Consider the following 25,000-nt stretch of genomic DNA (forward strand, 5'->3'; position numbering starts at 1 on the left):
TGATCCAGCCGTCTGCAGGCGACCAAAATAAATAAAATAAGCATTTTGCCTCCATTTTTTTTACCATTTTTTGCTGTGCAGGATAATTAGTGTGCTCAAAATGGTGCTCAAACAGGTCATTAAAGACACGAGGATACCACATTTGCGTTTTTTTTTCTATAGAAATAGGGAAAAATGAGCAAGAAAGGGTTTTCTTTCTTTCTGTATTTTTTTACACCATGTCTTTTGTTTTTTACACTGTTTATGTCCCTGAAGGGGACCTCATTCATAACAGCTATGATAGGGCATTGCAGGACTGCTATGGCTTTTCGCTGGTTTTAGCGAACATAGGCAATGGCAAAGCAGGATGCCTGTATCTGGCGTCCTGTTGCCACGACAACCCGCACTCCCTCTGTGAACCCTTTAAACGCAGCGATCTACATAGATTGCAGCATGTAAAGGGTTAACAGCGGGGATCACTGTCCCAATGCACCCCCGCTGTTGCAGGCTATCAGTATAAGCCAGCTCCTGCTGCCAGATGGCGCAGGATTGTTTTAGATCCCGCGAGATCCACATGACGTAAGGTTATGTAATGTTGCCTTAAGTACCACCCTGCCATGACATAACTCTATGTCCTATGGCGGGAAGGGGTTAAAGGTGTTGTACCAGGATATAAAGTTATTCCCCTATCCACAATATATGATTCGTTAGGGTCCTAGTGGTTGGACCCTGACCAATCGCAAAAATGGGGGTCCCAATGGTCTCCACGTGAATGGAGCAAAGGACACACGAGCATGCCACAGCTACGTTTATTTCAATGACAGTGCCTGAAATTGTCGAGTATGAGCGCCAGAGATTGCTGAGCGCTGTCACTGAAGTTAATGGAGCTGCAGCACGCATCACACTCATCCTCACATCCAGCCATGAGGGGTCCATCGGAACACCCATTATTGTAATCGGTGGTCGGATCATAATGTTATTCCCTATCCTGTAGGCAGGGGAATAACTTTATATCTTGGTACAACCCTTTAAGCATCAAGTGAAGAGTCAGCTCTTGGTGTGTTGGAAGCAGGTAAAATGGGCAAGTGTAGGAAACTGAGTAACTTTGGCGAAATAGTAATGACTAGACGACTGGAACAGAGCCCTCCAGAATACCAGGGAGGGCGGTTCCCAAGATGCAATGGTTAGTACCTACCAAAAGCGGTTCGAAGAAGGACAACTGGTGACAGGGTCATGGGCACCATAGGCTCATGTATGCATGTTGAGAGAGACTTTTGTTAAATGTAAATGAGCAAATTAAAGAAGTATAGGGATCATCGCACTGTAAGAGGTCATTAGATACCTCTACACCCTGGACAGTGGATTTCTAAATTACACTTTAGTTTTTTCTTGCTGGCACAACATTACATCTTTCCTCACAATTAAAACACTAATAAAAATGTAACTACAAAACTCATCTTTATTTTAGAAAATAAAAACATTTAGCAAAAATGTAACATTATACACAAGTTTTCACTGTATACAAATCTGAAAACAATCGTCCCTGTTCATTCCCAGTGAAGGTACAATGGTAAACGGCTTTATGGGTCGGGATAGTCACAAATGGTAGAAGACTTCAACGTGTAGCGATTTGTAGACTCATTCTATGGAGCGGCAACGACTGCAGTATAAGATGCTGGTTTTAGAAGAACAACTGAAGACATGGTAGAGGATGTTGAGCCCTGGTAGTACCTTCTCATGCTTGCACATAACAGTTTAATCGTTTAGTATGGTCCGGCTCAGGGGTGGAAGTGGGCTAGGGGTCATCTGCTTCCAACTCTTCCACTAATCCGGCCAACTTCTCCATCCGGGATACTTGTTGATCTGAAAAGATTAGACCTAAACAAATGTTACTGCAATTAGAACAGGATTCTCTCCAGTCTCTCCAGGTTGCTCCATGATGTCGGGTAATCACTGAGAAGGATCATAAGAAATCACTGCTTTTGACAGGAACATAGTCTTATCACAGTGTACATTGACACTTACAAGGTGCTCTCAAGCTGGTGACAGACTGTCTGAGCAGTTAGAAGACTTAGAAGGTTCTTTAGGGATGCTTCTTTACCCAATTAGTGTAGGCACAGGTTAGACTGTTCATATCTGTGCAAGCGTCTTCGGCACACAGCTGACATAGATTCCCGAGCAGCCTGGCGGAAGCCCGGAGGACACCATGCTAGTCAACTGGGTCCTATGGACATCATTCATGTCAGTTAAGCATGGGGTCCAGCACTTCCAATGTTTAGCTCCTATGATGGAGCCAAACAATGGAAATAATAGTGCAAATGTGAATCCAGCCTAGTTTTTGGCTGTGGATGGAGGGTTTATTATACTATCAGGATCAAATATGGCTGGATATTCAGAGGAAGTGGATAGTTTGATTGAGAAAAGAGGTCCATCCAAGTGTAAAATACCCCATTTTTAATTTTGCATAAAATGCCTTTATCAAAAATACAAATAGTGGGTGCCTTACTTGACTTATGGTCAGTAAATTACGGTGTAGCATAAGCAGAGGCAGTGAACGATAGCAAAGTACAACTCAAATGGTGCATTTCCTTGAAAGCCAACAAAATCTTGGAGATTTTCTACAGTATAATTGGCTGTGGAAATCAAGACTTCTAGACCAGCTTTTCTCAACTCCAGTCCTCAGAGACCCCCGACAGGTCATATAGGGGGGTCCCTGAGGACTAGAGTTGAGAAACACTGTTCTAGACCAGTCAACGCTTTGATGGGCTGCGCCAGCTGTCTTGGCAATGCTGATTGGAGGACCGTCTCTGACTGATGCATATCCCAAGATATGGTGCATATTTCAAAATGTTGGTGCAGAAAATGAACATGGCATGGGGTGGAGGGGGAAGGGGAAGGAAATATCATACTGCAAATGTGCTGATAATGTAAGCCTTTAAAAAGCTAAGTTGATATTTCTGTTGCCAAATTTTGTGCCTTCTGAAGTGTCTCTCGTTTTGATTGGAAAAATAGCTCTGCATACAACGCTGTTTTTCTAGTCAGAATTAGTGATGAAGGCTCCAAATGTAGCCCAACCTTTGCAGAAGTCCTTACCACCTCATGACATTAGCACAGTCTAGTCTTATAGTTTTCTTAAATCATAAGTCATAGGAGTACAAAAGTAACCAGTCATTTGTAGTAACTCATACCTCTTGTTATAGTTGTATATCTCAAGATCTGTAAGTTATAGCATTAACCTCTTCAGTGGCACGCCCGGAAATTTTCCAGGACTAGCTGCGCTGCCCATAGTGACATAGCCCAGAAGATTTCCTGGCTATGTTTCACTATAGGACCATGCAGAACACAATGCCATAAGCTGTGGCATTGTGCTCTGCCTGCATAGTCCCACAAAGAACCAGTGCAGGACTTTAAAAAAAGAAGCGGGAAGATATAACCGATCTACCGGCAACTTTCCGATTCTTCCCTGCACTGTTTACATCTGGCCACGGAAACCATCGGCTTTTCAGACGCCGGCTATGGTCCGCGTGCAGGGAGAGCTGGTGACCAACTGTCAGATGATAGCCGGGCACCAGCTCTTACAGCAGAGAACAAAGAAAACCTCCAATCTCCGCTGTTTAACCCTTTACATACCGCAATCTCTGTGACCGCAGCATGTAAAGTGCTGACAGCTGAGAACGGAGAAAACCTCTGATCTCCGCTGTTTAACCCTTTAACATGTTGTGGTCTGTGCGACTGCAGCATGTAAAGGGCTGACAGAAGCAGAGGGCTCCCTCTGTCACCATTGGACAGCTCTCCCTGCCACGTGGACCATCGGCTCGTCAGAAGCCGGCCAATGGTCTCCATGGCAGGGAGAGCTGGTGATCGGCTGTCAAATGAAAGCCGTGTCACCATCAGAACCCTCGCAATGTGATCAGGCGGTTCTGAAGGGTCTCAGTTGCATCCGGAGGCTTGAATATAGCCTCCGGGTTTGCCAGCTAAATTAGGCTATGGCGCTAAGACTCTGAGCTTCATAGCCTGTCTAATACCCTACTATGCCTCAGCATTCCAGAGTATTAGAAGAATAAAAAAAAGGATTATGCAAGTTCCCTAAAAAAGACAAAAATGTAAAAAAAATGAAAAAGTTAAAAAAATTATAAAAAAAACAACAATAAAAATACCAAAACCCCACCATTCTCCCTTTAGGGCTTATTTAGACGGGCATATATCGGTCAGGTTTTCACGCCCGGCTGATATACGCTGCCCCTTTCTGCAAGGGGAGGAGCTAGTGCATTGAACTCCCGCCCCCTCTCTGCCTCTTGCTACTGTTTGCAATGGAGGGTTGGGTCAGGGGCGGAGCTATGTTCCATCCTGTTATGCCCCCTCCATTGCAAGCAATGGCGAGGGTCAGAGAGGGGACGGGATCTCAGTTCACCAGCTCCCCGTCCCATCTCACCTGTTTCTGGGCTGGTGCACTGAGCTGATTTCTGCAGGAAGCAGACAGCTCCATAATCACTGCAGTGGCAGGGCTCGGTATTGCATCAAATTTTCCATTCATTTCAATGACTGCAATGCCAGGGCTGGCCACCGCACTGAGAAGGAAGCTGTCTGCTTCCTGCAGATTTAAACTTAGTGCATTGGCCCTACAAACAGCTGATCGGTGGGGTTCCTGGTAACGGACTTCCACCAAGCTACTATTGATGATCTATCTTCAGGATAGGTCACCAATAGTTTACAAACTCTTTAATTCACTTCCCTCAGCCATAAAACAGGCATGCATTACTTAATACAGTTTGATAGAAGAGAAATCTGTAGGATGAGTTTCTGTTTGCTGGTGTAGACTGGATTATGGTCATGATTTGCACTCGTTACTTACCATGTTTCACCTGCTTCAGCGCTGATGCGACTTGATAACTGAACACGGATTCACAAATGAAAAATCCCTCTGAGCCATCTGCAAACAGAAGGATAGAAAAACGCATGAGCAACGTTCTTGACCAGACTGCACTATTGTATGTCCTGCCTACAAGTTGTAGAACATCTACTGACACTGGCCAGGATTCCAATCATTTCCACCTACTTTTACTGACATGTGCATGTTATGGCCCCCCGTGCACGCTTATGGACTACTAGCGCCAAACACATGTCTAGGTTAAATGGCCGTTGATGAAACTGTCCCGCATCTGCAGGCGCGTGTAGTGTGTGTTTGCGGTAGAAACATTACATTGTGAGCGTTACCGGCGACCATGACAGATATTAGGGACGACAATCTCTGTACATTGCTGCAGAATATGTTGGAGCTATAGAGGTAACAAGAAAATGAAGACCAGCACAAGTAACCATTTCTCCGCATTCACATGGGCGCTTGCGTATTTCGGTCTGTAAATACGCTGTTGCCTTGCGCTTTGCGGCGTATTGGTATTCTTTTACTTCACATAAATATGCAGCGTATTTCCGCATGTAATAGAAACGTGCGAAATCTTCTTGATTTTGTGGGTAAATACGTAGCGATTACGCAGGTTTCCTGTGTATTTTGTGTGCATTTGCGCATGCACATTGATTTCAATAGGCTTCTACAGTGCGTAATAGACGCTAAGATACCGTGCTTCCTTAAAAAGAAGACCCTGTCTTATATTAACCCCTTAAGGACACGGCCTATTTTGGGCTTAAGGATGCAGCTATTTTTGGCAGGGTTTTATATCCATTTTTCAAAAGCCACTTTTTGTCGCCACGGCCATATAAGGGCTTATTTTTTGCATGGCGAACTATAGTTTTTATCGGTGCCATTTTTTTTAACTCTAAATCATCACTGTTATCTATTGGATAACAGTGATCACGTCCCCGGTGACATCTCTCTGCACATGTTACCCAGGAGCAGAGGGATTTAAAATTTCCCGGGGCACGAGCCCCTCTGCGCAGAAGGATACTTCAGGTCCCAGAAGATTGGGACATCGCGGAGGACCCGAGTGAGTATTTTCACCTCTCCTTATGGATCCGATCCATGAGAGGAGATGGAACAAACTTCTTTCCAACCTTTTAAAACTTTTTCGTGATCGCCGCTTTCCATTGAATAGTGGCAATCACGTGCACAGGGGACCGGTCACCTCGGGCTCCAGTGACATCTCCTGGTTCCCGGCTACCTTCAGGAGTTGGCATCCAGGAGACTTTAAATTTGCCGGGGCTCCTGGCCTTCTGCGCATGCGCATGACGTCATACATCTGGCACACATATGCAGAAGAGCGGTGACGGGTCCCAGAGAACCAATTCCCCGTGGGAGACCACGGACAAGGCGGGTGAGTAATCTCAGCTGCCCTGATGGATCGGATCCATCAGGGCAGCTGAATCTTAATCTTTTTTTAACTATTTATTCATTTAATTGCGATCGGCGCTATACACCGGATCACATTGCCGGGGGGGGGGGGGGGCAATAGGGCTTTAATTCTAAGAGGATGCATGTTTTTATGTCCTCCAGGATTAAAGCCCGCTTAGCTAGGACGTAAAAAGGCAATGGGGCCGTCACTAAGAGGTTAAAGTTGAAAGTGTAAATTGTTACAGATGCCCATAATCCCACTGACAGATGATGTCACAGGAAATCAGGTGACCGCTGCAGCCAATGAGAAGCTGCAGTGTCACCATCCATTCTCCTGGCATCGGCGCTCAGACCCTGATAGCCGCGATGCCAGGAGTTCAAGAACATGATGCTGCATTTATCATTGGCTACAGAGGTCATGTGACTTCCTATGCCCCTCCCCCTGAGTCTGCAGCAGGCTGCAGTGCTGAGTCCTGGGGTACGCGTGTATCTCTGTATATTATTTTCACACAGGGCGTCCTACTGAAAAGGGGTTGTCCGGTAACCGGAGAGTCCTTAAACATAGACATATACCTTATATTTACCATCTACAATGCAGTAACAATAAAGCAATATGACCGTTGTTCTCAAACAGCTGAGCGATCTCTCCGAATATAAGTGCGAGATTTACTAAACTGAATAAGGCAAAATTCTGGCTCAATCTTAGGCTGAAGCGGTGCGCCCCCTGTGTACGTATGATGTAACTACACGCTATGCCTCACACTCACTCATCATCACCATAGCATCTGCAGGGTGGTCCACGGAAAAGAAGGACGGCAGCCCACACTGTCTATAAGAAAGTCTATCAATGTTGTCCATAGCAACCAATCACAGCGCAGCTTTCATTTCTTATACTGCTGAGGTAAATGAAAGCTGCGCTGTGATTGGTTGCTATGGCAACAAAGATTTTCTTTTAGACAGCTTTGATGAGAGTGTGGTGACGGGCTAATATTCCGTGGCCCATCCTGTACAAGAAGCTTCATTAGAATATTGCTTACTGGGAAATATTGTAATTAGATGCGCCAAGAATATAACAAAAGTCTGGAAGCTGCTGAACAGTTCCGCCCGTGGCTACAGAAATATGGCGGAGGGGGCATGCAGAGGGACCTCCATGTTGGTTCACCCCGAGTACTTTGTGGATTAGGAACAGAGGACGCCTTTACATTATAACTATTATTCCTAAGGGCTCGTGTCCTCGGGTGGTCTTTCACCGCCTATTACACATGCGTTGCACGGCCACGTAATGCGTGCTGAATGGAGCTAATGAGAGTAAATGGACCTTCATTAGTCCTTGCACATGAGCGTATAGACACTGCATGTAGATACCAGCGAGAACTAGATCGCAGCATGCTCTATTCTCCGGCGTACCACGCAGAGTGAGCCGTATACGTTTGTATAAGCAGCGTATGCAAACCTGTCCATACACAATACATTATGTACGGGCGGCGATTCATACGCAACGCAGATACGACACAGCGGGGGATTAAAAAAAAGACAGCCACACTGCGCATGACCGCGGCCGTGAGATACGCAGATATGCGCAGTACACTCGCTGCCCGTACGCGGTATCACAAACACTGGTAAAACGCTGCGAGGGCACCTGTGGACATGAGCCCTAAGGCCGCTGAGTAATTCTCCTGAGCATGGAGATATGTATATAGATTGCAGTCGCCGTCGGGACGGGCTTCCCAATAATACACCATATCCCTGCAGCACATCATATATTCTGTCACACAAGTACCACGTCCGCTGCCGGATATCCATACTAATACCGTGTTTCCCCGAAAGTAAGACAGTGTCTTACTTTCTTTTTATTCCCAAAAGCCAGACTATGTCTTACTTTCGGGGTATGTCTTATAATAAAAAAAAATCATTACTCACCTCCCTCGGCGTTCTGTCGCGCTCCGGCAGGATGTCGCTCGCTCCTCGTCCTCGGCGCAGCATTGCTTTCTGAATGCGGGGGCTTGAAATCCCCGCCTCCAGAAAGCTAATACACACGCCGTCAGCCAGTTACAGAATGGCTGTGATTGGCTGAAGGCGCACGTGGCTTCAGCCAATCACACTATTCAATGACATCATTGAATGGGTGTGATTGGCTGAAGCAACGTGCGCCTTCAGCCAATCACAGCCATTCAATGATGTCATTGAATAGTGTGATTGGCTGAAGCCACGTGCGCCTTCAGCCAATCACAGCCATTCTGTAACTGGCTGACGGCGTGTGTATTAGCTTTCTGGAGGCGGGGATTTCAAGCCCCCGCATTCAGAAAGCAATGCTGCGCCGGGGAGCGAGCGACATCCTGCCGGAGCGCGACAGAACGCCGGGGGAGGTGAGTAATGATTTTTTTTTTTCTACGGTATGTCTTACTTTCGGGGTACGGCTTACATTGGCCGACCCCCCTGACACCCCCGATACGTCTTACAATCGGGGGTGTCTTACTATCGGGGAAACACGGTAGTATACATGCTAAAGTAAGGCCCAATGTCCACAGGCGGATTCGATTTGTGGAACCAGCGCTGGAGAACCGCAAATCAAGCCGTCCATAGGGATGCATGGATGTCCGCAAAGCAATGACAAGCATGCAGATGTGATTTTTCCCACACACCGCATACAGGGCTCAGGCAGGCAGATCAGCCGGAAGGTCAGTTTCTTACTTTGATATCTGATGTTCAAAGCAGCTTTCAAAGATGGCGCCGTTGTGCTGACTTCCCACAATGCCCTGCGCTCTCCCCCCTCTGTGTGCGAGCTCCCAATGACTGGCCTCGCTCAGCTCCCGTCCTGGCCACGCCCACCTCTAGTGAACTCATCTAAGTCTCTTCCTGCCCAGGCCCCGCCCCCTCTAAGTCCCTCCACAGGACAGCATGTTCTCCTGCTGTACAGTGTACTTAGAGGGGGCGGGGTCAGGAGAGACTGTCTATACTCACAGGATAAAATCCTGAACGACGAGAGTTCAGTGTAAACAGCAGCCATTCAGTACTGAACGTCCGCTGTGCAAAGTGAATGGAGAGGGGCGGGGAGAGAAATCTCCTGCAGCCGCCCCACTGTGAAACAAGGATACCCGCTTGACAGGCACCTCCCCCCCCGACCGTGACAAGTTACGGTGACAGCCCCCTCGCACCGTGCAACAAGTTATAGCAATAGCCCCTTCCCCCCTGCGACAAGTTATGGTGAGAACACCCCTCCGCCTCTCCCAGTGCGACAAGTTATAGCGACAGCTCCCCTCCTCCCGACAAGTTATGGTGACAGCCCCCCTCCCGTGCGACAAGTTACGGAGACAGTCCTCCCGCGCGACAAGTACACTGACAGCCCCCTTTCCCCCCACATGACAAGTAACACTGACAGCCCCCCCTCTTCCCCGCGGCGACAAGTTGTCAGCACCCCAACTCCCGCGGCGACTAGTTGTCAGCACCCGAACCCCCGCGGCGACAAGATGTCAGCACCCAAACCCCGCGGCGACAAGATGTCAGCACCCAAACCCCATGGCGACAAGTTGTCAGCACCCCAACCCTCGAGGCAACTAGTTGTCAGCATCCCAACCCCCGCGGCGACAAGTTATCAGCACCCCAACCCCCGCGGCGACTGGTTGTCAGCCCTCCAACTCCCGCGGCGACTAGTTGTCAGCACCCCAACCCCCACGGCAACAAGATGTCAGCACCCAAACCCCCATGGCGATAAGTTTTCAGCACCCCAAACCCCACAGCGACTAGTTGTCAGCATCCCAACCCCCGCGGCAACTAGTTGTCAGCACCCCAACCCCCGCGTCGACAAGTTGTCAGCCTCCCAACTCCCGCGGCGACTAGTTGTCAACACCCCAACCCCCGCGGCAACAAGATGTCAGCACCCAAACCCCCATGGCGATAAGTTGTCAGCACCCCAAACCGACTAGTTGTCAGCATCCCAACCCCCGCGGCAACTAGTTGTCAGCACCCCAACCCCTGTGTCGACAAGTTGTCAGCCCCCCAACTCCCGCGGCGACTAGTTGTCAGCACCCCAACCCCCGCGGCAACAAGATGTCAGCACCCAAACCCCCACGGCGACTAGTTGTCAGCACCCCAACCCCCGAGGCAACTAGTTGTCAGCATCCCAACCCCCGCGGCAACTAGTTGTCAGCACCCCAACCCCCGCGTCGACAAGTTGTCAGCCCCCCAACTCCGGCGGCGACAAGATGTCAGCACCCAAACCCCATGGCGACAAGTTGTCAGCACCCCAACCCCTGCGGCGACTAGTTGTCAGCACCCAAACCCCTGAGGCAACTAGTTGTCAGCACCCCAACCCCCGCGGCGACTAGTTGTCAGCACCCTAACTCCTGCGGCGACTAGTTGTCAGCTTTTAACCCGCGCGGGGACTAGTTGTCACCCCCCAACTCCTGCGTCCACTATTTGTCACCACCCCAACTCCTGTGTCGAAAAGTTGTCAGCACCTGAACCCCCGCGGCGACAAGTTGTCAGCACCCCAACTCTTGCGGCAACTAGTTGTCAGCACCCCAACTCCCGCGTCGACAAGTTGTCAGCACCCTAACCCACACAGCAACTAGTTGTCCGCACCTCAACCATTCAAAATAGTCATGGCTCTCCTCCCTGCACAAACAGGATTACACTGAGATGAGACACATCTGTATAGATAACACAGGACCACTATTCACAATACTCACAGCTCACCTCCTCTCCTCCCTGCACATACAGGATTACAGTGAGAGGTGACACCTATTTGTAGAGAACACAGGACCCACCATTAACAATAGTCACAGCTCACCTCTCCTCTCCTCCCTGCACAGACAGGATTACACTGAGAGGTGGCACCTATATATAGATAACACAGGACCACCATTCACAATAGTCACAGCTCACCTCCTCTCCTCCCTGCACAGACAGGATTATACTGAGAGGTGACACCTATATATAGATAACACAGGACCACCATTCACAATAGTCACAGCTCACCTCTCCTCTCCCTGCACAGACAGGATTATACTGAGAGGTGACACCTATATATAGATAACACAGGACCACCATTCACAATAGTCACAGCTCACCTCTCCTCTCCCTGCACAGACAGGATTACACTGAGAGGTGGCACCTACATATAGATAACACAGGACCACCATTCACAATAGTCACAGCTCACCTCCTCTCCTCCCTGCACAGGCAGGATTATAGTGGGTGGGTTGGTGGCTCGCTGGGCAGGTCGGTGGCAGGGGCAGTTATACAACCCACTCCCCTCCCCCCCTGCAATAAGTTATGGCAGCCCCCTCCCCCACTCCCATGAGAGAAGTTATGACAGCACCCGCTCCCAGTAGTAATACTTACCCTTCAGCTGATGACCGGTGGACACTCCTGTCCGTCTCTAGTACGGACTGCGCATGCGCGAATAATCTGACGCGTGTTCCTGAGCCGGCAGGCGCTGCTGCGCATGCGCAAAAAAACAGGCGCGCACCCCTGGCCCGAGGACGTGTGTTTACGGCCCGACAAGAGGAGAAGACTGAAGATAGGGAGCACTCCTGTAGGTAAGTATATATCTTCTGTATGGCTGATTTACAAAGCACAAAGTATATTACAAAGTGCTTTGTAATGGCCATACAGAAGTGCATACATACATTTGTCAGGGCCAGACAACGCCATAAAGTGCGGTGGAGCGGAGTGCACATCATAAGCTAGGCCTCCACAAACGGGCAGACACCTGAGGGCAGACGTCGTTGCTGCACGTATGTGATTATTAGGCTAGCAGGGGTACCAGCGTTGCCCCGGATTAAGGGTGGGTTCACACAGGGCGGATTCCCGTCGGAAATCTCGCGGTTTGGCCACAGCAAAAACCGCGAGATTTCCGCCGGGAGAACCGCCGCGGTTTAAGCTGCGGCGGCTTTGAAGCAGCTCGGCGGCATGCTTTTCCGTTGCAGCTGGTGCTCCCATAGAGGAGAGCGCGGCCGCGGTTTCAACCGGATTTACTGCAGCGGATTAGCCGTCCCGTGTGGACGAGGTTTCTGAGAAATCTCATCCACATGGCTGGCTAATCCCGAGATTAGCGGCCGCGGGCGGATCTGCTGCGGCAAATCCGCCCTGTGTGAACCCAGCCTAAAACTTGAATGAATGCCACATTAACATGGATTGAGATTTTAAAGAAAATCTGGGTTTCCCATAGCAACCAATCACAGCGCAGCTTTTATTTTACCTCAGTAGTATAAGAAATACCAACCAATCACAGCGCAGCTTTTATTTTACCTCAGTAGTATAATATATACCAACCAATCACAGCACAGCTTTTACTTTACGTCAGTAGTATAATACATACCAACCAATCACAGCACAGCTTTTACTTTACGTCAGTAGTATAATACATACCAACCAATCACAGCACAGCTTTTATTTTACCCTAGCTGTGTAAGAAATGATTTTGACAATTGTATTTCCCATCCATTTTTTGCTCTTCCTGTAATTCGCCTCACAAGGACAAGTCAATCACAGAACATGGCCGTTACTTACTGAGTGAGGAGTGCATATAGACAAGTCAGCTCTAGCGCATCTGATGACCAGAGCATTTGTAATCACCATCAATAACGCTCAAGGGCAAACACTGAGGCCCAATGTCCCCAACCGAAAGATACACAAAGGGAAACATGGCCGTCCGCAATGAAATAAAGCATGTGGATTTGATTTGCGGACCTTTCGGTCTAGAAACAAGTTGCAGCATGCTCCATTTCAGTGCGGATCCCTCATGGACGACTTCCATTGCAGTCAATGGAAGCAGTCTGACCCGCGGCCCACGCGTATCTAACTGTGCCGCCGGGCAGCGGATCCCGCGGGAAAGCAGGAGACTTGAAAAAAATCCTCCACTGCGCATGTACGGCGGCACGCCAGCCGGCACTGCCGCACACATACGTAGTGAAGAAAATAGAAGACCCGGACGGGTAAGCAGTGTCCTCGGCCACGAACAGAGTGGGAATCCACTGCGGGCTACTGCCACGGAATCCGACCCGCCCGTGGACATGAGACCTTATGGTAGGTGGTGTACATTTTCTCATGGGCACCTATGCGCCGCGCTCACATGTATACAGGCCACAAAACCTTTATATCCTAGCAAAAGATGACAAGACCAGAAACGTACAGAACTGCGCTGACAGCAGATCGCGGCTACATTCCTTTCACTATTTCATAAAAAACACAAATTCCACGCAGATGGAAATATGCTATAGCCCCCCCTTGGCTCATGTGCTGGGATAGCGCTGCCGCCGCACACGGCTGGGGTCAGGGGTTGGCCACGGCAGTCATGTGTGTATATGAAAATGTCACCCCAGCAGCATGTCAACAAAAGCCAGCGAAGAAGCCTGGAGCAGTGGAGAAGACTAACCACTTTACCCCTCATCCGCTCCATCCATGGCAGGGCGGCTGTCTCTGACAGCTGACACCCGCCTGTAACAGCCGCCATCAGCGTTCACATTGATCGCAGCTGTTAATCCTTTAAATCGATCTGACAGCGGCATTTAAATGCCCCAATCGGCATTTAGTGGTCCAAAACAGCCCCCTCGCGATGAGATTGCAAGGTGCGGTTTGGTTGTCATGACACCCTGGGCCTCCTGAAGATTCCCAAGGCTACCATGAAGAGACTGACTGTCAGCATACAGCATAATGCAATACTATGGTACTGCATTACACAGTATGGCCTCATGCCCATGGCCGGGTCCATTTCCACCTGTGAAATATCGCAGCAGAATCAGACCTGGCGTCCCCCAGACACCCTATAGCAGTGATGACGAACCTTTTAGAGACCGAGTGCCCAAACTGAAACCCAAAACCCACTTATTTATCGCCCCAGCGGTAATAGTGACTGCGCACAGCGACCTCAGTGTTCATAGTGACATCCCACAGCGGATTTATTTAGCTTCACAATACATTATATGGTGCATTAAAGAGAACCATAAAAAACTACAATTCGCCCCACAAGAAGCAACAAGCCCTCAGACAGCTGCGTTATCGGAAAAATAAAACGGTTCGGATTTTCTGAATGTGGGGAAGAGAAACGAATCTTATATAAAACCGCCTGCAGGCTTTTCTTGCACCGCACTTTGACCCCTTTGTGTGACCTTGGGTGGATGATTTTGGTGTCATTAGATTTGTGACATCGTCACCACCGCCGTAAAATCATGAAATTAGAGTTTGATGCATTGAGTGACTCTCAGGCCGGGTCAAAGATCTTATGTTAAGTCTAGCGGCGCTGTTGTGCTTCACCCATTGATTATGAGCGCTATAACCAGCGATAAGGTATTGCTGTACAGAAGTCATGCAATGCCTTACCATAGCAATCACTGCTGCTATGGAGCAGGTCCGCTTCAGGGCTTATTCACGCCTGTCCGATATACGGTGTCCCTTTCTGCAGGTGGAGGAGGTGGGCTGGTCCAGGAGCAGTGCACTGAGCTCCCGCCCCATCTCTGCCCCTCGCCACTATATGCAAGCGGAGGGGGCAGGATGAGGCGGAACTTATCTCTGCCATCCCCACCCTCCTGCCCCTCCCATTGTAAACAGTGGTGAAGGGCGTAGAGGGGGCATGAGCTCAGTGCACTGCTCCCGGCCCGCCTCCTCCCCCTGCAGAAAGGGACACCGTATATTGGGCGGGTGTAAAAACCAGGACAATATACGGACGTCTGAATAAGCCCTCAGGGAAATAAACAGTGTAAATAAACTAAAGAAATAATGTAAAGAAATAAAATAAAATACCTTGGTTTTTTACTTGTTTACCGCTATTTGCAAGAAAAAAAATTACTAATTTCAGAAAAACCTCACATATGTGGTATCATTGTGTCCGTAATGAGCACACGAATTATCCTGCGCAGCAAATATCTCCTAAAAAGAGCAATAAAGGCAATCCAAAGAGCCATATGTACCCCGAAATGGTACAAATAAAAAGTACAGTTCGTGACGCAAAAAACAAGCCCTGACAAAGCTCTGTCCATGAAAAAATCAAAAACGTTATGTGACTTTGAATGTGATGAAGTGGAAAAACCTAAAAAAAATTATGTTTTTGGCATTGTTGTAAACGTATCGAACCGCAGAAAAAATGAATTGCGTCATTTATACTGTTAGGCCTCATGTCCACGCGCTTAGAATCCGCAGCGTTTCTCCCGCACGCGGATCCGCGCCTCATAGGGATGCATTGCACACCCGCAGGTAGTTAAATACCTTTGGATGTCATTTCCCGCGTCAGGCGTGGATCCGCGTGCGGGAAACAAAATGGACATGCTCCATTTTCGTGCGGGTCTCCCGCGGGGACGGCTCCCGCAGGCTTCTATTGAGGCCTATCGAAGCTGTCCGGATCCGCAGGAGACCCGTACCAGAATTAAACTCACCTGCTCCGGACGATGCGGTTCTTCCCTTCTTCGCGGCCGGATCTTCTTTCTTTGGCCCGGCAGATGTGCCCGGCACGCCGCCGGCGTGTCGAGCACATCCGCCGGGTCGGAGAATGAAGATCCGTCCGCGAAGGAAGGAAGATCCGCATCCTCCGGAGCAGGTGAGTTTATTCTGATTTTTAGGCATCATGTCCGCGAGGCAGGAGGGACCCGCTGCGGGATTCTACATGAAGAATCCGCGGCGGGCCTGATTTTCCCCGTGGACATGAGGCCTTAGATTGTCGCTGTAAAAAAAAAAAAAATTAAAAACAATGGCAGAGTTAATTAATAAAAACTATAGTTGACCACGCAAAACATAAGACCTTATACGACTGTCGACTGGAAAATTAAAAGTTGTGGCTCTTGAAAACTGTAAATGAAAATCCCTCAGAAATCGTCGCGTTCTTAAGCCCAAAATAGGCCATGTCCATAAGGAGTTAACCGCTTAACATCACAGGACCACAGATCGCGGTATGATGTAATGCTATACATTAGATCATACTGTAGGAGCGATCAACGCATCACAAGTTGTTGTCCCCTCTGGGGACTAACAAAAAAGGTAAAATTGCATTTTTACTGATTATTAAATTAAAAAAGCTAATAAAAGTAAAACAAAACCCTTTTGCCATATTTATAATAAAGGGATCTAAATAGTAATACAAAAATACATATTTAGTATCGCAGCGTCCGTAAAAGTCTGATCTATCAAAGTAATGCATTATTTACCCTGCATGGCGAACATCATCAGAACTAGAGATGAGCGAGCCTACTCGGCCAAGCCCCTTTTTTGCCTGAGTACCGCGATTTTCGAGTACTTCCGTACTCGGGCGAAAAGATACGGGGGGCGCCGTGGGTGAGTGGGGGGTTGCAGCGGGGAGTGGGGGGGAGAGGGAGAGAGAGAGGGCTCCCCCCTGTTCCCCGCTGCTACCCCCGCTCCGCCACGCCGCCCCCCCCGAATCTTTTCACCCGAGTACAGAAGTACTCGAAAATCGCGGTGCTCGATTGAGTAATTACTCGAAACGAGTAGGTTCGCTCATCTCAGAACATAAAAATAAAGAACACCAGAATTGTGCTTTTTTGGTCACCCCTATATCCAAGAAAAAATGTAATAAAAAATGATCAAAAAGCCGTATGTACGCCAGAATGGTAGCAATGGAAACAATGGGGCGTCCCGCACAAAATGAGATGTCGTACAACTATGTCGAAAAAATGAAAAAGTTATAGTCGTCAGACGATGGAAGCAGGAAATAATTTTTAAAAATTACATATCTTCGAAAAACAAAAAAAGGAGTACAGCCCCCAAAAAACCTATATAACTTTGGTATTATAAGTATTCGTACTGACCCATAGAATAAAGTGATCAGGTCATTCTTGTTGCAGTCTGTACGCCGTAAAAACAAGACACACCCAAGATGGTGGAATTTAGTTTTTTTCCCATTTCACTCCACTGAGAAGTTTTTCCTTACATTATATAGTACATTATATAGTACCACTGAAAAACACAACTCGGCCCGCAAAATACAAGCCCTCATAGAGCGACGTCGATGAATAAATGAAGGAGTTGTGATTTTTTTAAAAGGGGAGAGGAAAAAGCGAAAATGGAAAAACAAGGGCCGTGTCATTAAGGGGTTAAAACACATATATACCGAGCAAAAAATATATAACCATCACTTGCATCATATATACACTTCTGTACATCCCATATGCCCCCTGTATATACAGATAACGACAGTTATCACACATTTTATATATAATGTGAGGCCTCACTGACCGACTCTGAGGCTGACTTCACACTGCGCTCGTCAACGTGCGATTTCACCGTGGATGAGAGGCGTCTTTTGTATTAAAAACATCTGGCATCACTTCGGAGAAGTAGCGATCCTCCGCCGCGGCTGATCACGGAGTTTCTCCCATTGTTCTCATTGGTGAGACGCCTCATTGCATCGCGTGCATCTAGCACATGGAGCGATGCTGCCGCCGGCCCCACTGACAACAATGGCCGCTGCGATGTGAAGGCGCGCCCAAAGACGGTACGTGTCGCGATTCTTTTCCTGTATCGCTTTGTGGTGCAATGTGGGTAAACAATCGCTCATGCGTATGACCCCGTTCAAAAGAATGGGGATCATATTCACATCCCGCAAGGCACAAGACTCGTGGGAGAATCTTGCCCGTGTGAAGCCGGCCTGACTCATCACTAATTCCCTAAGGCCGCTCTCACGCACGCATTAGCACATCATGGCGTTTTACTGCGATTTCGTGCGGCCTTTTCTAAGGCATTCCACTATTTGTCAGCGTTTTTTGAAGCGCCCCACTATGGGTGATGAGGTGCGTTAAAAAGTGCTAAAATGCACGAAAATAGAGCAGACAGCGCTTGAAAATCACAGCGTTAGACATGCTGCGTCCGAGCGCTAGTCGGCAGAACATCACTGAAATCAATGGAGGCGCTGTGCCGCGATTAAGCTTCGCAGTAAATAGCGGGCTGTGTGAGAGCGGCCTTACTCCCCATGGAGGACAAACATGACATTTGGCGCAAATGTTCCTTAGATCCTAAGTAGGAAAAGTAACGGGGTCACAACTGGATTATACAATTCTAGCCAAGGAAGCACGCGGTCACCTCCACGCGGTGTTTCCTGGGTAACGTGAAGAACCAGGCAAAGTGGGGAACATACTATAATCCTCGGTTCCTGTTCTCTGTACCAAACTAACTGGGGCGAAGCCGAGTATATCAGCCAGTATATATATATATATATATATATACACACAACACCCGTATGCGCATAGCGCTCACACCATACATACAGCACCATCATCCACCGGCCATACACGCCTTCTACACAGGAATATGGGGTCGGACACATATACTCTATCTTATATATATATACAGAACAGAGATCAGAAGGCAGCGCCCCAGAGTGGGGGGGGGGGATTTATATTTACCAATTTAATAAATATAATATTTTTATCTCACCCTGCGGTAGCCGGGTTTCCCTGGGGAGCGCCGGTGGGTCAAAGATCCAGGCCGGCAGGAAGAACCAGATAATCGGGTGGTTGAGGTGATAGATATGCTGGTCGCCGGTCCTTACGACATCACATCATGGAGAGCATCGGAGGGAAATTAGAATATATAAGTATAAACCGGAGAGAGATAGACAATAGCAGAAACTAAATAAAAATCCCCAGCGAGCGGTCCGGACCATGCGGAAGGGGCGGGCCCAGGGGATTATACAACGCTTCTTTAGATGAGGGGTGCACTCGGTGTGAGGCACCCTGTGAAGTAGGTCCGGCACATTTATATGTCTGTTGGAGTCCGTTCACTGCAGCGCTGGGAATATTTATATAGAACACACATATACAAACGTTATACAACATCCAGAGCATCATATACAGACAGTATGCACACAAGGTATAATGTGCATTCACAGCATGCACACGGTGTATTATTTAGGCCGCCTGCAGACGGCTGGGTCGGAGAATTCTGGCAGCAGGATCCGACCCGCGCCCCGGCAGTGAGCAGTGCGGCTCACCTTCTTCCGCGTCTTCTCCTCTCTGTGATGTGCAGGCTGCCACCCAGCGGGCACATGCGCAGAGCGGAGGCGGCGTGCCAGGGGTGACATCTCTGTGTGGGCCTCTGTGAGACCCGCACAGAAATAGAACATGTCATGATTTGTTTACCGCGTGTGATTTCACACGGACAAATCACGGCCGTCTGCATAGGATTGCGTTTTGCAAAGCAATCCTATGCAGGCGGGCACGGGCGGAAATTCTGCGAGAAATCCCGCCGTGGAATTTCCGCCCGTGTGCAGGGGACCATAGTCATATACAATGTATACCAACTATACAGTGTAGTATACAGGCATATCTATATACAGTGTACTACATATAGAATATACACACTATGCCCACAGTGTATTATACTACCATATACACACACTGCACACTGTAGTATACAGCCATATATACACACTATACATACCGGTAGTATACAGCCATATAGACACACTATACATAGCATACAGCCATATACACACACATACATAGTATACAGCATATATACACACACTACACATAGCATACAGCCATATATACATACATACATAGTATACAGCCATATATACACACTATACATAGTATACAGCATATATACACGCACTATACATAGTATACAGGCATATCTATATACAGTGTACTACATATAGAATATACACACTATGCCCACAGTGTATTATACTACCATATATACACACACTGCACACTGTAGTATACAGCCATATATACACACTATACATACCGGTAGTATATAGCCATATACACACACACACATACATAGTATACAGCCATATACACACATACAGACTATACAGCCATATATACACACTATACATACCAGTAGTATACAGCCATATACACATACATAGTATACAGCATATATACACACACTATACATACTATACATAGTATACAGCATATATACACACTATACATACCAGTAGTATACAGCCATATACACACACATACATAGTATACAGCATATATACACACACACTATACATACTATACATAGTATACAGCATATTAACACATACATAGTATACAGCAAATATACACACATATGAGCAGACTACATACACCAGACGTGCAGCAGAGTGAAGCTTCTCTCCTTCGGCAGTAGGAGCTCCGAGGCTCCGCAGAGCCGCTCACCATGATGTAATCCTGCGGAGGGCATATTAACTTTTTCTTCCCCAGTTCTGCCTAAACTCAGCAATTCAAGCAACCTTAGGGTTAGGGTTTAGGCTTGGGCTTAGTTGCCGACCCTCCTACGGCCGTGCTGCTGCTTGTTTAACTACCCGGCCACACGTGCACATCTCCAAAGGGGGTGTGTCTCCAACAACCAATCAGGTCGCTGGAATCGCTCACTGCTACTGAACTGCGGCTGAAATCCCAAATATGCCTCCCGGCTACTCTGTGTTGCAGTTCTGCAGGAAGAAGAGACAGGAGTCACGTGAGCTGTCAAACCCCGCTCGAGCTCCGCGGGTCACGTGTCCTCCCGCGCGCACCTGATGTCACAACAGACTGCACACGGCTCAACTGACAGTTGAGAGTCGCGCTCAACCCGTATGGACGACGCGATGGACGCAGCCAAGAAGAGGATCCAGCGCCTGCTGCACGAGGCCTCAGCCTACAGGGACTTGTCATCCGCCCTGGACCTTCGGGACAGCCCTGCTCTGTCAGGTAACTCCCCTGCTGATTACCCTCTGCAGGCCCCTCATCTGCTCGGTGTCGCCCCCACACTCCCGGTGGTCAGCGCTGTGCACACAGTGCCGCTTCCCCCGGAGATGTTAGATTATTTTAACCCTATGAAGAACACTCATTGCATGATGGGAGTGTTCCCTGAGATCAGCCAGGCTTGGCTGGCCATTAGCAGTGACCTCTTCCTGTGGGACTTCCGCACCGGCCGGAATGTCACTCGCTTTGGTGGCCTCAGGGACACAATAGTGTGTGCTGGACTGGTCAGACCTCAAGAAGGTGTCGTCCAGCCACAGACATCCTATCTGCTGATCATTGCCACTCCGGTCACACTTGTTGTATTAGGAGTGAGCTGTCTGCAGCCTGAAGATCCCCATGACAACCCTTCTGGGCAGATCCAGCTGCTAGAAGAGCCCTTGTATTCAGCCGCTGCAGAAGATACCTACGTATCTGTCGCCGGCACACACAATGGGCGCATCTTTCTGTCTGGTACATCCGGCTGCTTGTATGAAGTGGTCTACCGGGCTGAAGCCGGCTGGCTTAGCCCCAAGTGGCAGATTATTAACTGTACGCGGAGCGCGGCCGGCGTGCTGCTCGCCTCCTGGCTTCTAAGCAGCCATGACCCCGTCGTTCAGATCGCTGTGGATGACAGCCGAAACATCTTGTATACCCGCTCTGAGAGCGGCGTACTACAGGTCTATGACTTGGGTCCAGATGGCAGCGGAATAACCAAAAAGGCGTCAGTATTCCAGGACGCCATCGTATCCGCTGCTGTAGGGATCGCCAAGACAGCCGACCCGTCACTCTTCAGGCCCATCATTCAGATTGCTGTCATTGAAGATTCAGAATCTGTGAATTGTGACTTGGTGGCTATTACTGGCGCCGGCGTCCGCCTTTACTTTACATCCGCCCCGTCAAAGCGGCCCGCAGCTCAGCCCTGGCGATTGGATTTAGTCCATATTCGCCTACCGCCCGGATTTATAGACTCTGCCACCGTGGACAAGCCATCAAACGTCCATCAAGTGCTTTATAGCGATGGCGTTTTCCTTATGGCAGCTGCTGAAAACGCCGTCTATGACCAACTATGGTGCATCAACCATAACTGCGTCCCATTTCAGAACCAATTAATGGAAACACATGCCGTAAAACATCTGCGGGGTCATTCCTGTGTAATTGCGTCTGTCAAGGACTCTTCCATCCAACAACATATGGTTCCAGCCAAGACGTTTGTTGTGCTCTCCGCACATGGAAGCCATATCTTCTCTCTGGTCAGACCGGTGGAGCAGCTTCAGGATCCTCTCATCGACGCTTATGAAGATGAAGATGAGCAGAAGACTGAACAACTTTTTAAGGTGTATCACCCGGACCAGGCCTGTGCAGCTAGTTTACACCTTGCGTGTTCTACTGCTGCCTCCGATCAGAAGCTGTCTACCTGGGCTACTGAGGTATTTTTCAGATATGGAGGAATAGCGCAGGTGAAGAATAACTCTTCACTTCCCGCACCCAATAACACCAGGGCAAATAACACCATATCTGTTTGGTCACCCTTACCCACATGTAGCCAGATACCAAATAAACGCTTCCAGGGTTCAACTCAACAACATTTTTCTGGAGGACACAATGGGATTTACATCTATTTTACCAGCATTATTCACCTCATCTGGGATAAAGACCTCATAGTCGAAAGAACATGCAAGAATGACAACGGTGACTTCATAAAAATGGATAGTGGCATCTCCGGAGAACTTCTGCAATCAGCTCTACGAGACCTCAGAGACTTACAAGGATTTCTGGAGAGAAATTTTAATTTTGGAACGGGCACCCTCAGAGATCTAAAGTCTAAATATGAGAGCACGATCCCTCGTGGCAACAGGGCGACCACCGGCACAAGGCAGAAGCTGAAGAACAGTTCTGGAAAAGCCTTCAGTTTCCTAAAGCGTGATACCAACACCTGCCATCACCAAGAGGTACATGACGAGTGTCACACTGAGGCCCCGCTAACGGAGAAGACCTCCCTTCAAGGAATTCACCAGTTGGTGAAGAAGACCTGCCAAACCTTAGCGGTGTGGAACCAGTTCTGTGAGCCCCACTTTCACCAGGTAGTGTCTGGGCTTCGCAAGGAGTTGCAGAAGCAGCTGAAAAACATGACCTTTAAAGATCTAGTCATCCGGGGGAAGAAGCTGACCAAGACTCTCATCGCATCATTGATCGACTGCCATATCCGTCACAATGTAAATACGGATGAGGTGATCTCTTACCTGCAGCACATGTGCCCGATATTTTACAGCAGTGAAGATGCCATATTGTCCAAGGCTTATGTACTTATACAACGATCCCTTCAAGTCAACAACAAGTATGATAAAGAACAATTGCTGCGCGCGTCACTGCAGGAGTACCAGAAAGTATGTCACCTTCTTGACTTGGCTAGTGTTTGTGGCAAGTACAGACAGCAGTGTTTTTATGAGGGTGTAGTACAGCTGTGCCTTACATATGCTGGAAACAAGGATCCGCAAGGCCTTGGTTTGCGCTATCTGAAGAACGGTGAGCCCGAAGGCGATGAGTTGGGCTTACAAGCATTTGAAACCAAGATGCACAGCTACAAAATCATCATTGATTTACTGCAAGAGCTGGTCAACCAAAGGAAATCTGCTCCCCGAAGAGTAACCACAAAGCACGGCCCCTCTGGACTTCTTTTTCACCAGATACTGGAATTGCTTCCGCGCTCTGCAGATGAATTCTTCCATATTGTGTTATTCAACTGGCTCATCAAGGTTGATCTCACAGACGTCCTGCTGGAGCTGAAGTCACCTTTTCTGGAGTCTCATTTGGTGCGCATGTCCAACCATGAGGACAACGAAGTGCGCTACATGAATTTATTGTTCTGTTACTACCAGAAGAAGGGAAGTCCCATCAAAGCTGCCAGGGTGATGGCCAAACTAGCGGACTACGAGAGCCCCAACATCTCTCTGAAAGGAAGGATTGAATACTTATCTAGAGCCATCTTGTGTGCCAGAACCACCAATGGCCAGTATGGACGTGCTGAAGATTCAGAACTCATACATGAGCTGGAAGACTTAATGGATGTCGCTAAAGTACAGCTTGAAATCCAGAAAGTGCTACTCAGGAAATACTCCCAACATCCTCCAGCACAGACTTCTGCGGCGCAGCTTGATTCACAGGTAATGGACCTTACAGTTCTGTATGAGAAATTTGCAGACCCATTCCAGCTTTCAGAGTGCAAGCTTGCAATCCTTAGATGTGCTTCTTTTTCTAATGCTTTCTTGGTGCAGCAGATATGGAAGGAAATCATACAAACAGAGTTGAAGGACAGCGTAGAGATGGATGCTGCCGACAGGATGCAACTGCTGAACCTGAAGTTGGTCTCACTGGGCAAGATCTATGCCAGCACTCCCATGTATCTTCCTCTTCAGTTTTTGGCTCAGTACCTGGAACAACAAGTCTGCTCCTTGGATTGGCCGGCAGACTTTGGGTTAAAGACAATATTGGAGATGAATGTGCCGTTTCCCACGTGATTTCAGAATTGGAAATCCCTTCTGGACGGAGGTGAAGAAGTCTTTCCTTCTGCCGCAATGTATTCATGGGCTGCTCCCCGCATATGGAAATGACCATAATATCGTCCAGAGCCTTGACAGACAGCAATTTAACACAACCTGTGTTCCAATGCATCAGATCACACGGGCGTATTTCCAAGCCAATATAGCTCCGGGCGTTTTTACATTGGGCCCAAAAGATAGTCCAAGAACATCGGCCGCTGCATGGGCTCCTATGCTTAGCTCCGCCCCTTCCATTGCACAGTATCAGCGGGGAGGAACAAGAGGTAAGCCTGCGATTGGAAGGGAGGGGAATGGAGAAGTTGAGAAAACATCAATCTATTTTACCACCTTTTCTCAACAACCACTCATTCCACATTCCCCATTGGCTTATCAGTTCCGCCGACATTCTCCATGCTCCACATCTTACTCTACTGCTAGAAATATTGGGCATCTTGTCTTGCTGCATAGATAACATCGATCTGCCGTACCAACTTTCAAAATGTTGATCCAGGGATTATTCTGACTGC

At 48.3% G+C, this 25,000-nt stretch overlaps 1 protein-coding gene and 1 pseudogene across 2 annotated transcripts; one reads left to right on the forward strand and one right to left on the reverse strand.

The window, feature by feature from the left end:
• Positions 1 to 1,420: 1,420 nt before the first annotated feature.
• LOC136624865 (anaphase-promoting complex subunit 16-like) lies at positions 1,421 to 20,882 on the reverse strand. 2 transcript variants are annotated; one of them, XM_066598795.1, is made up of 3 exons: positions 20,302 to 20,882; positions 4,832 to 4,909; positions 1,421 to 1,842 (listed from the first exon to the last, which is right to left on the reverse strand). In XM_066598795.1, exons 1-3 carry the CDS (start codon positions 20,396 to 20,398, stop codon positions 1,775 to 1,777), a joined length of 243 nt encoding a protein of 80 aa, XP_066454892.1. In that variant the 5' UTR covers positions 20,399 to 20,882; the 3' UTR covers positions 1,421 to 1,774. The 2 variants fall into 2 exon arrangements, with proteins under 2 accessions (XP_066454892.1, XP_066454891.1); XM_066598794.1 differs by having other exon boundaries at positions 1,421 to 1,857.
• Positions 20,581 to 24,452, forward strand: LOC136626602 (nuclear pore complex protein Nup155 pseudogene; annotated as a pseudogene).
• The last annotated feature ends 548 nt before the right edge of the window (positions 24,453 to 25,000 follow it).

Source organism: Eleutherodactylus coqui, chromosome 4 (genome assembly GCF_035609145.1).
Source record: "Eleutherodactylus coqui strain aEleCoq1 chromosome 4, aEleCoq1.hap1, whole genome shotgun sequence".
Taxonomy (NCBI): Eukaryota; Metazoa; Chordata; class Amphibia; order Anura; family Eleutherodactylidae; genus Eleutherodactylus; species Eleutherodactylus coqui.

Coding starts and splice junctions, on each gene's coding strand:
- LOC136624865 (XM_066598794.1), bottom strand. CDS start 20,398: ATGCCCTCCGCAGGATTACATCATGGTGAGCGGCTCTGCGGAGCCTCG. Junction 4,910..20,301: donor CACTCTGCTGCACGTCTGGT/GTATGTAGTCTG, acceptor TTCTGTTTGCAG/ATGGCTCAGAGGGATTTTTC. Junction 1,858..4,831: donor GCTGAAGCAGGTGAAACATG/GTAAGTAACGAG, acceptor ACATTTGTTTAG/GTCTAATCTTTTCAGATCAA.